Source organism: Bactrocera neohumeralis, chromosome 4, assembly GCF_024586455.1.
Source record: "Bactrocera neohumeralis isolate Rockhampton chromosome 4, APGP_CSIRO_Bneo_wtdbg2-racon-allhic-juicebox.fasta_v2, whole genome shotgun sequence".
NCBI lineage: Eukaryota > Metazoa > Arthropoda > Insecta > Diptera > Tephritidae > Bactrocera > Bactrocera neohumeralis.
Window position 1 is genome coordinate 80,381,845 of NC_065921.1, and position 12,549 is coordinate 80,394,393.

Genomic DNA, 12,549 nt, shown 5'->3' on the forward strand with positions numbered 1-12,549 from the left:
AGCTAAGCCCAAGCTCACTGAACTCTCCAACAGAGTAGAGGTCTTTCTCCTCCTAAAGAATTTTCAAAGCTACCGATGATTTTAGGCTCTCAAATTCTATGAAGTGTAAGCAATGATCAAAATAAGGATTTTTAAGTAATCTCACATTTTCAAGAAAGCACTAAGAGCTTTTAGAGCCTTTTTCACCACAAAATCAGTTTTAAAATAAAATAATTTTCTAAAATAAAAAAGAATGTTAATAACTAAAACATAAGTCTGAAAAGCTCTTGAAATACAGATATATTTATTTAAGATTCTGAAAAGCTCTTCAAATGCAGTTATATTGATTTAAGATTCAAGTACAGTTCTTAAATGTGCTAAATTAAGATAATAGGTAATAAATGTCGGTAGGAGATTTCAGTAACGATTTTTCTTGTGCTTGTAATTTAAGATATATTTCTTATTCATTAAATAATCTTCAAGTACTATTTGGTCATCTAAATCGAGATTCTGTACATCCTTACCTTCCCCAAAAAGGTAATCAATATCCTTGCTTAAGTCATATGGGAGCTGCTCTACTTCCTTTGTTTCGGCGGTAGCAATTTCTTCTTCTTTTTCCTCTTCTATTTTTTGTTCTTTTTCCTCTTCCATTTTTTCTTCTTCCTCCTGAGCTTCTTCAGCAAATATTTGATTTAAGAAAACATCCAATTTTTTACCATATTCTTCCTCCGCGTCACTGTTTTCATCCGTTTTTTCAATAAGATTCTTAGCATAATTGGTATAATCGTCTTCGAACAAGCTGGTAATAAATTTTTCCAAATATTTTTCCTTCTCCTCGCTATCGTCATCTGCAGATTTTGCTACAATCATGCTTGAAATTACATTTACCAATCCTTTGTCGCTATCATTAACTGCTGAGTCTTCTAGAATCAAACTTGAAATAAGTTTATCCAACTCTTTGTCATTTTTTGAGTTACTGCTTTCATTAGAATCTACTCCAAACATGCTGGAAATTAGATCATCCAATTCTTTTTCCTTCTTTGCGCTATCGTGAGCTGCAGAGTCTTCTACAATCGTACTTGAAATCAGCTTATCCAACTCTTTTCCCTCCTCTGAGGTATTTGCCTCTGTGGAGTCTTCTCCCCACATACTTGAAATAAGCTTATCTATTTCCTTTTCAGACATACTACCAGTTTGCACTTCACCAAGCTTGGGCACCAGATTCATGCTAATCTTTATAACACCATTTTTGGCCTTGTTTTGTGGTACTAAAGCTGCAGCGACACCTTCCAGATACTTCTCGAGCTCGCTAACAATTTGCTGTACACTTTTTACATCGTCCGCAACTTGAGTTATCTGTTTCTCCTGCGCCGATAATTGAGTCTCGAGCGGTTGGAAATCGGTGGGCTCCTCCACCTTCGGTAATATACGGTTAACAACTTCGTAAGGGTACGATTGCGGCGCCAATCGCTCGACTTCTTCGTACTGCGCTGGCATTTCGTTTCGGAACTGCCAAGCAGGTAATTCGCTTCGGTAGATTCTATTCGAATATGCCTGTGCATCGCCGTAATCTTCATAGGGTGGCAATAAATGGCGTGCTGAAAAACAATGAAATGTACAGTGCTTGCAAATATTAAATATATATATATACTTACATGGTGGCGCCATGCTTAACGATACGCGTACGATTTTCGAGGTGTCTCCATAGCGCTTAGGATTGTAATCTGGTATAGCTGCTCCTGGGTAAAATTCATTTGTGTTTTGTGTCGGATAAGTTGGAAAGTAGTAATTGCCTATTGTACGGGCATTAATCGCTGTTATACCCAGCAAACAAGTTAGTGCGACTTTACAGAACATCGCAAGTACTTTTTGTGCCTGAAAATTACAAAAACACGTTAAATTTTATTCCTTAAACAAATTTAAAAAATCACAAATTAATTTACTAATTCTTATTTTGGAATTCAGTTACTTTAAAGCTGCTCTGTCGCAAATTCCACGCACGAACCTTCTATTCGAAATTGTCTCGCAAAACAAACTGTTGAGACTGAAGTCTAGCAGCTCACAAGTCAAGTCGCTTCGGCACAATCAATATTAAGGTTAGCTCAGTTCAGCTGCTGATAAGCAATTGAAAATATTGAATTCCAAGCAATACATAGTATATATTGATAAAAGCTGAAAAGATTTTATTGAAGAAAACAAAACTGATTTTTGTTTTTTTCTTTTGTTTTAATCAACAAAAGTGCTTTCGCGCTTTCGGTGCCTGTCTGTGGCTAAAGTCTTATTGCAAACAAGAAAAAACGCTGTCTACGGCTGCACAGAAGCTGTGATACCCTTTCGAAATATATTAATTTCTCCATACAAGACATTACTTTTGGTCGGTCAGTTTATATGGCAGCTATATGCTTAATAAATCAAATTGAACAATACTTTCAGGGATTATAATACCTTTGTCTTAGAAAATAAGACATGCCAAATTACGTGAAGATATCTTCTTTTAAATAAAAAACTTTCCATACAAGGACTTGAGTTTGATCGCTCAGTCTGTATGGCAGCTATATGCTATAGTTGTTCGATATCGGTGATTTTGATAAATAAAACAATTTCTTAGAGAATAAAGCAGCTGTGCAGAATTTCAGTTCGATATCTGGAAAACTGAGGGACCAGTACGCATATATATCTATAGACGGACAGAGAGAAAGACATACACGGCTAACCCAAATCAGTTCATTACGCTCTTCAATTATCTTTATATGTGACCTGGTGTACGAAAAGGGGGCTTAGGTGTCAAAAAAAGGAGAAAAATTAATGAGATAACGAGAAACTGACGATTATTTTTAACAGCTTTTCCCAGAAAACTAGTTTTCGCACGTTAGCCCCCTTTTCGTAGACCAGGTCACATATATAAAAATTACGTGTCACGTTGTTTGTCCGCGATGGACTCCTAAACTACTGAACCGATTTTAGCAAAATTTAGCACACTGTGTACAGTTCGAAACAACTTAGAAGATAGGGTAGTCAAAACAATTCATAAATAAGAAATACAGTGAAAGCTGTATTAAATGGACGCTCGTTTAAGCGGACAACTCTAATAATTGGGTAGAAGGCTGGTTCATCAGTGTCTGTTTATGGGCGATTTCACTGTATATATGTATTTCTAAACATAAGCATGTATTCACAATCCACAAAAAAAATATAATACAGTTGAACTTCCATAACTCAAACTTTTACAACTCGAAGTTCTCCATAACTCTAACTCTTGAATTAGCAATAGACGTCGAATAGTATACAAATTTCCTGCCATAACTCGAAGTCTTTTTGTGGATTATGGTTATTCGAGTTAGGAAAGTTCAACTATAACTATAATTTTCAGTAAAATGCCAAAGCTTAAGCGCCATTTTCTCAATGTTTAGTTAGCAGGTATTTGTCAGTTAAGTTCTGGTAAACTTAACCACGGTTCCTTCTTTCGGTAAATAACCCTTTTTTTAACTATTTAACTAGAACTAACAGTTGCTGTTAATCTAACAGAGGAAAAGCCTTAAATTCGTTATTTTTTCCATTGAGATTTATTTGTATGAGCATATTCAAAATTGGTTTTCAAGTACAATCCCCTGGATTTTTATACCGACAAAAACGCTTACGCCTTTATTCATAAATGAAAATTTTTACTGTGTTGAATAGTTTTTATACCCTGAACAGGGTATATTAAGTTTATCACGAAGTTTGTAACAACCAGAAGGAAGCGTCGGAGACCCTATAAAGTATATTATAATGTACAAATATAAATGATCAGTATGTTGAGCTGAGTCGATTTAGCCATGTCCGTCTCCGAACTAGTCCCTCAGTTTTTAAGATATCGTTTTGAAATTTTCCAAAAGTCAATTTCTATTCAAGAAGCTGCTCATTTGTCGGAGCTGCTGATATCGGACCACTATAACATATAGCTGCCATACAAACTGAACGATCGAAATCAAGTTCTTGTATGGAAAACTTTCACATTTGACGTGGTATCTTTACGAAATTTGACACAGGTTATTTTTTAGGACAACAATGTAATCTCCGAAGAAATTTTTCATATCGGCTTTGTATAGCATATAGCTGCCTTATAAACTGAACACATAGTTACTAAAAGAAATGCACCTGTGAAGGGTATATCAGCTTCGGTGCAGTGCTGCAAACTTCATGACTAACTTAATATACTTCGTTGCATTGTATTTAGCCGAGATATCTCTAGTAGCTCAACCCAAACATGCAGCAGCGGCACGCTTTTTCTCAGAACTCATTTACAGATTTCCAAATTTTTTCGCAGAAAGATTTTGTTTATTTCTTAGTATGTGGCGATTCCAATAAAAGAACAAAAATTAAAAAATATGTTCACCATAAATTGGCTATATATTTACAGTAGACTTTGGTGTTTCTCTAAATAACAATAATTACATTTACATGTAATTAGCTGATGGCTCATGAAATCTTCTATAATAAATTTATATACGTAATGTGATCCTGCTAGCATAATGGTTATTATTATGCAGTTGTTGTTGTAATATTTTAAAGTAAGAAACTAACTCGAAAGCAATGAATGTATGATGGGCGTGGCACTACCCACTTTTAGGTAAAATTACATATCTCAGGACCTTCTGACCCGATTTCCACCGAATTCGGTACACAGCTTTATTTTAACATTCTATGTTACTGTGTGAAAATGTACAAAATAGGGCTACAGCCACGCCTACTTCCCATACAATTTTAAATTCCATCTGATTCTTTCCTTTCGAGTGTACAAAACAGCAAGAAATAATAATGAAACAATAACGCCTTTAGAGTATGCTACTTTAAGACCAAAAATTGTCAAAATCCAACCAAAACTCTTCAATCCCCTAGGTACCGAATATTTGGACCCAGTACCTATAGTTGACTTTTGAGCGAAAATATCGGTCAATGCATATCCCATGCATTCCATGCATACAATTGAAATTCAGAATCCTTTCCTAACAATAGTAAGCCTTTGTATCAAAAATGGTTTGAGTCGGTTCAATACTTCCCTGAGCCACTATATACCTAATACATAGACTTTCGAACTTCCGGGTGACTTTATACTGCATATATCGGCAAATACTTGAGTTATCTCTTTGAAAATGAGAGAGCGTGTTTTACACAAAGTGGCATATCTTTGTGCCTAAAATAGATAAAATTGGACGAAAACTTAAGCTAGCCCCATATAACTATTACCAGGGTTTTCGAACATACGTTTGACTTTGTTCCAAATGGTTTGTGATGGTATGTGAGGTGCCTTAATGTACATAAGAGAACATTTTCTTCGTATGTGGCATATTAATCGAAAAAGTCTTTTCGTATTTATATATTTATAATGAACTCTAATGAACCAATTATTTACTACTTATTTTGGTTGTACACTTTTTGCCATTTTCGGCTAGAGACATTATTCCATCAGTATAAAACTTGTCTGGTTTCTCGGCGAAAAACTGTGACAAGTAAGTTTTCACAGGCTTCTCTTGAAGCCAACTTTACTCCATTAAGGGAGTTCTGCATTGACCGAAACAAATGGTAGTCCGATGGTGCAAGGTCAGGGCCATATGCTAGATGCATCAAAACTTACCTGCCAAGCTCCCCCAGTTTTTGCCCAGACATCAAAGATGTGTGTGGTCTAGCGTTGTCCTGATGGAAGACGAAGCGCTTTCGGTTTAACAGTTCTGACCGTTTTTTCCGATTGCTTGCTTCAATCTCATCAGTTGCTGGCAGTAAAATGTAGAGTCAATCGTTCAACCAGGCTGAAGCAGCTCATAGTGGATAATTCCTTTCCAATCCAACCAAACACTCAGCATAACCTTTCGAGGCGTCAATTCTGGCTTTGCGACCATTTGTTGAGCTTCAGCCGGCTTGGACTATAATCTTTTTCGCACATTATTGTCGTATTTGAACCACTTTTCGTCACCTGTTATGATTCGCTTCACAAATGGTTCGATTTCATTTTGTTGCATCATAGAATCGAAGAAGTTAATTCGGTCCATTAAATTTTTCACAGAAAATGCATGTGGTACCCAAACCTCGAGCTTCTTTTTGTAGCCAGCCTGGTTTAAATGGTTCTAAGCGTTTAATGATGAATGTTAAGTTCCTTAGAGATGTAATAGTTGCTTATGTGGCGGTCCTAGTCACTCTTTTCCATAATTTCATCGACTTCTTCAACGATAGGTCGACCAGAGCGAGGTGCATCTTTCACATCGAAATTTCCAGAACGGAATCGAGCGAACCATTGTTGTGCTACACGAACTGGTCATCGTCTCTGTAAACTTCACAAATTTCATTGGTGGCTTGCGAGGCATTCTTCCCTTTTTTATACAAAAATTTTAAAATAACGCGAACTTCATCATTATTTTCACTCATTTTTGAACAGATGTAACTTTTTTTCAACTTTACCGAATTTAATTTTTTGGTTAAATGAAGAATAAGATCTCACCTTTCCAACGTCATATAGCGTAACACTATGTGATTGGTAGCATTGGAGATATACGACTGCAATGACACCTATTGACAAAGTACGAAAAGACTTTTTCGACTGTCCAATATGTAAAATTGCTTGAGTTCCGTTCATCTGGTTGACGTTTTACATCTTATGGTATTTCCCAGGCTTTGATTCCTGCAAGTTGCAAGAGTATTAAATGTTGGGTTACGCCCGAACTTAGCTCTTCCTTACTTGTTTTCGTTTCATTTTTGTATGTTTGCTCTTAAATATTTTGCACTGCTCCTCTTATATTTAAAAACTTGGGATTTAGATTATATTTTACTCTCAATAAATATTGTTCCTTAAAGAGCTACCCAAACACACTACATACCGGCAAGCATACCTGTAGACAAACAGAAAAGTATTCAAATCTTTCATTCACCAACAATTAGTTGGCAATTCACGTCGGCTTACATATTTTAAAATCTAAAGCGTAACAAACATATAAACATATTCGTATATATGGTACTTTTATACATATATATATATATATATATTGTGCCTCTGTCTTAGACAATGTTCACATTAAAGACCATAAAATCACTTAACACAAATTTTATTGCCAAACTTTTGAAAGTGACAATACGCCCGAGACTATTATACACATTTGTAATTGCATGTTTAGGTGTGTCCACACACACACACACAAACACATATACAGCCATATACATATATATATGACTGCGTTGAAAGGAATTCACAGTTGGCGCACACAAAGGACATTCACCGTGGGAGGACGACAATTGCTGTGCGACATTGATTGCAATGAGACCACCAAGAGAGTTAAAGTGCAAAGTGCTAAATGCTTAAAAACATTTTCAATACGAAGGGGAAGAATAAGAAGAAGCTGAGTAAGACGAAAAACGAGCGCTTAGAAGTGTTAAAAGGCCTTAGTGGAAAGTTGCGGAGTTTTCGTTTAAAGAATATGAACAAATATTTAGCGTAATGGAGCATAGAGAGTAGGAACACATATGGTTTTCTGTTCTCCTATTAGTATAATTTACGTAACTCATAAATTGTTAGCATTATTTCCACCAAACTTTGGTGAAAACATTGCTTTTACTGACATTTATTACAGTTGCAGTTTGACAATAACCAAAAATCAAGCAATAAACACGCCCACGTTCCACATAACGGTGCTTTTTGGAACCTAACTTCCTGATCACGCCCACTTTTCGTATAACAGTACTTTTGAAACGCTCCGAGAGTGACTCTCTAACCCCGCCCACTTCCCATACAACGGTACTATTCGAAACCCACCGAGAGTGACTATCTAAAGTAAACCCACTAAGGCCCCTAGAGTCAAAATTGGGGGTATTCTATACATAGTTTCCAACAAAAGTCGCAGTTTGAAATTTGTAATAAGGGCCTGGCAAGTCCATTTCTAGGTAAAATTGCATACCACCAATCTACCTTACAGATCTATAGTAAATATAAACAATGTTATATGGATAGTATCGGCTAATCGAAAAAGCTTTTTCGTGTTTTGTCAATAGATGTCGTATATCTCCAGAGCTATATCATACCTTATAGTGTTTGAAAGGTGAGAAAAGTTTCAAGAAGATCCTCATTTTCGATCCAAGTGAAATTGCCGCATTTGGGACGAAGGGCAATCTGAAGGAATTCAAGAGCTGCCATTTCATCCAGGAAAAACAAGGGTTTGTTGGTTGGTGGAATCATCGGTCCATATTTCTTCAAAAATAATGCCATTATAACCGACTCTTTGATACCTGAAATTGAAGCTCATGATCTCGACGACATTTGGTTTCAACAAAACGGCGCCACTTCCCACCATCATCGCATCAATCAATGGATTTATTGAAAGAACACTTCGGTGAGCAGATAATTTAACGTTTTGGTCCAGCCGATTGGCCACCAAAATCGTGTGATATCACACCGGACTTTAAGTTATTGGGATATGTAAAGTCTAAGATCTATAAGGACAACTTCACTTCGATTCCGGCCTTGAAGCAAAACATTACGAATGTCATTCGCCAGTTACCAGTGGAAATGCTAGAACGAGTTATCAAAGATTGAACTCAACGGTTGGACCATCTAAGAAGTTGCCGCGGCCAACATTTGAAAGAGATAATCTTCAAAAAATAAATGCCAAATACTATTATTTCGAATGATAATAAACATTCCCCATTAAATTTGAAGTTTCTGTGTTTTTTCTTTAAAAAAGTAGAAACAATCGAAATTGGTAACTCTTTATGTTTTGACACTTGTGGGGGGCATTTGTTTTCAGCTTCTAATATTATAGTTGTTCGTGGAATAATATCATGGAATATTTAACGTTCTAACGCGCAGTAGAGTTCCTACCACCATTTACTGATCTGCGCCTAAAATATTCGACATACGATTTCACTCAACTTTTCGTAGTCAGAAGATATTTTGGATAACTTTAAATACTTATTAATATTTCCGAAATTACAACATTTTAGAAATATTTTTAACACTTTAACGTACAGCCCTGGTCTTTTGGACCCTTTCTCTGAAAACCTCTCCCACAGTCACTTCGTTTTCAATTTCTTTTTTATGGCCTTTTTCAGCAGGCGTTAGTTGATCAATTAATTGGCCTTTGCTAGACTAAAACCCTAAATTTGATCGATTCATACCAAATAATAATCTTTTACTAAATTAATGCTCAATCGTATTCAATTCGAGTTGAAACTAGATTGCTAGTATAAGGGTTGTTGTCCCCACTGTATATTTGGTTATTGTCCATGCTATAAAATTGGTTGTGTGCCTTGATAAAATAGCAATCAGTTGATGAGTACAAAATGAAGAGTACAACTGATCGTTAATCGAGCCTAGTTTTAATCGAAAGCGAAAACTGGTTCCTCAATTTTAACCTTAATGTACTAAATTAGCTTGGCTGTACGAAAAGTCTATTAAAATACTAGATGGATAATTTTTAAAACTTTCGAGGTTATTTAAAGTGCGGATCTACCAGAAAACAGTCCGACCTTTTTCGTTAATAATTATATATTCACAAACACATACGTTCAAATGTACTATATCTGGACTACTTCAAATGCTTTCGAACTTTCCCCAAACGTGCTGCACAAACTCTTCCCTAATTTTTTACTAAAGACTTCGCCAGTTATCTGCGCTCATTTGCAGCGTTCTCATCTCCGTCTATACACGAGTACATGTATGTGGTATGCGTGTCTCTTGGTTGAACTTTGAATTTAGCGAAACGTGCCAACATACTCGTAAATCATACATTTTTCGAGTTACACGAGCACACACATTTTCGAATTGCTCCATATGCTCGCAACACACACATGCAAACATTTCCGCAGGTATTATGAACGGATGCGTGTTAGCACACCTGCTGTAAGCGAGAAATGGCAAAGCAGTAGTGTGAAACTTTGCAGCGACTTTTAGTGACTGCCGAGGAATTACGAGTTCACTTTCCGCTCTGCGCTGTATTTATGGAGCTACTTAAAGCAACAGTGGCTTCGTCCTCACTAGCTTCTTATATGCTAGTTGAGAGTTGCTAAGCAATTTTCAGTGGTTATCAACAGAGCTTTAATTTTACCCTCCTTAAAGCAATTTGCTTGAATTCTTGAAGGCTCGGAATTTTTGCTCCGAATTTCTGGAACTAATAGTCTCTGAGATGTAAGCAATTTTATATTAACCCCATTATCTAAACCTCTGTTATATATTTTCAGAGCTTCAAAACAGTTTTTCTGAGAGTGCCACCAGAGGTTCTTTATCATTTCTCTTTATTCATTTTAGAATTCGAACTGCTCTTGAAACCTTCTAAAATTTTTTCTACAGTTTTTTTCACTTTCTCTTTCTTATACATATGTACTTATATTAAAATGTCACCTTTTTACTCGACAAATATCTACAAACACTCGAAGCTTTTGATCATATTTCAGTATGACTTGAACTTAGCCCTATCTTAAACAGTCTCCTTACTTTTAGCTACACCGGAGACTTTTTTGCAAGTTATTCTATTAAGGTCGCTGAATCTCAGTTAACAAGAGAACTTTTCTCTCTCTCTTGCGAGTGCCACAAAGCTTTCGGTCTCCACTGTCCAGAAAGGAAAACTGGATACGTACCGATATTACCGGGTCTCAAACCAAGCACACAACCTTGGGAAGGTAGGGCCTTCTCACTTTAGCTCGCCTTCAAACGGATGGTTTTTGGCTATCCAGAGGATCCTTGGTCTAAGACCGGAAGTCATGCTTTAGCCATATGTAAAAGAATCGTTTCTGGCCACTCCCAAGTGAATAGCGCTCAGACAACTTTGCTCACTTGCGTGAACTTCTACACATGGCTTCAACCTCCGTCGATGGAACGATGAGCTGTACGAGATATACCGGCATTTAGGTAGTTCAGCGGCTACGCTGACTAGGTTATATCGTCCGAATGGATGAAAACACTCCATCTCTGAAAGTATTCGACGTAGTACCCGCCGGTGGAAGCAGAGGAAGAGGAAGACCTCGACTCTTTTGGAAAGACCAGGTGGAGAAAGACAAGGCTACACTTGGAATCGAGTTGGCGCCAAATTGCGAAAAGCAAGGACGACTAGCGCGATGTTGTGAACTCGGCCAGTAAAGAAGAAGAATCTCTATCGAAAAGATTCCTTTTCGAGATTGGGTTCATCCAAAAATTCTTACCTTGCTCTAGAAACCGATTTAAATCAATTATTTGGGCTCCATGACTTGGTCGTTATAGACGACTTTTCAAAATAGAAACTTATGCACTTCATCTTTCAACTATACCAGGGTAGCGTTAGATCTATAGCTTCTTACTCGTTTATAGAAACATATCCTTTTTGGCCGCGACCAAAGCAATCTTTCTCTAAAGGCATTAGATTTTCCAGAGTCTCACTTCCGGTTTAGTGAATCAGTCCAATGTTTCGGTAACTGCATAACCAGAAGTTCATAAGTTACATTTATTTTTTAAGGCCGATCACTTGAATCTAGTTCAATTCTTACGCTTTCAAGACGATTTTCGAATCTTCTTGATATTCTTCCTCATCTTTACTGGTGTAAAAACCGCTTACGCGGTTATAGTCGATTAACAACAGCGCGCCAGTCGTTTCTTCGTTTCGCAAGGTGGCGCCAACTGGAGATTCCAAGCGAAGCCAGGCCCTTCTCCACATGGACCTTCCAACGGAGTGGAGATCTTCCTCGTCCTCTGCTTCCCCCAGCTGATACTGCGTCGATCTTGATATCCTGCCATAGGTATTATATGCAGCGACCACAGATGCCTCGATTGTAGGTACCTTTACATCTTTACACGTTAAAAACTCAGTCGGAGCTTACCTCGTATGTGATCGAAGGCCAATTTTTTTACCATATTTAGTCTGTATGTGCCACGTAATTATTCTCAGAGCAAATTTTATGCACTCAATGCCTAATGTAATCTGTTGCTCTTCGGTTTTTATCTCTAGAGCTCTGAAGGGATCGAACATTGCAAAGCTTAAGCGAAGTATTCAAAATTTTACTAAGAGATCAGTCCTTAGACTTCAACTCAACTTCAATGGAGCTCACTCAACCCACACCAAACGTAGTGAGTCTACAAATCTCCCACGCACTTTACTCCTCGTACAAATTAACGCCAACTCGCACAACGCAAACAGTACGAATGATTGCCAAGAGCGGCACCCCCTGTGCTGTCCGCCTGTTGCATCAAACTAATGAAGTTTGTATTTGACGCATTTATTGTACCGTTGAAGTATCAAGGTAAGCAAGAAGCTTACTATATCGTGCTCATGGCAGCGGCTAAGTGATCGCTGTCAACGCTTCCAAACGAAGTATTTCGGCAATTGGATTCACCCGCTAATTGCATGCAATCTAATTTATTAAGCGAGACAAAATCTGCGAAATCAATTAAACTTAAACGAGTTTGTGAGCGCATTAAGCGAGAAGCTGCTGACGAAGCTTACTCTTCATATTAGACTAGCAATTAACTGCAGGCAGCTTTATTTTCGAATTCGATTTAATTAAAAAACTAAAGTGTAAAATGTTGTCGTGGCAAATCACAGTCCACTGCGACATTTGAAATAAGCTAGGGGTTGCGCTCATGCC

General features: G+C 37.2%; 1 protein-coding gene across 3 annotated transcripts; it reads right to left on the reverse strand.

Moving 5' to 3' along the window:
• Nucleotides 1-264: 264 nt before the first annotated feature.
• Nucleotides 265-2,095, reverse strand: LOC126755593 (101 kDa malaria antigen-like). Of its 3 annotated transcripts, none has more exons than XM_050468285.1 (3): nt 1,985-2,095; nt 1,635-1,854; nt 265-1,577 (listed from the first exon to the last, which is right to left on the reverse strand). In XM_050468285.1, the coding sequence occupies exons 2-3, from the start codon at nt 1,834-1,836 to the stop codon at nt 397-399; spliced, it is 1,383 nt and encodes a 460-aa protein (XP_050324242.1). In that variant the 5' UTR covers nt 1,837-1,854; nt 1,985-2,095; the 3' UTR covers nt 265-396. The 3 variants fall into 3 exon arrangements, with proteins under 3 accessions (XP_050324242.1, XP_050324240.1, XP_050324241.1); XM_050468283.1 differs by having other exon boundaries at nt 1,949-2,048; XM_050468284.1 differs by having other exon boundaries at nt 1,923-2,047.
• Between the last annotated feature and the right edge of the window lie 10,454 nt (nt 2,096-12,549).

Excerpts from the sequence above, each read along its gene's own strand:
- LOC126755593 (XM_050468285.1), bottom strand. The coding sequence starts at position 1,836 with ATGTTCTGTAAAGTCGCACTAACTTGTTTGCTGGGTATAACAGCGATT. Across the intron at positions 1,578-1,634 it reads GTTAAGCATGGCGCCACCAT|CACGCCATTTATTGCCACCC; the intron begins GTAAGTATATAT and ends ATTGTTTTTCAG.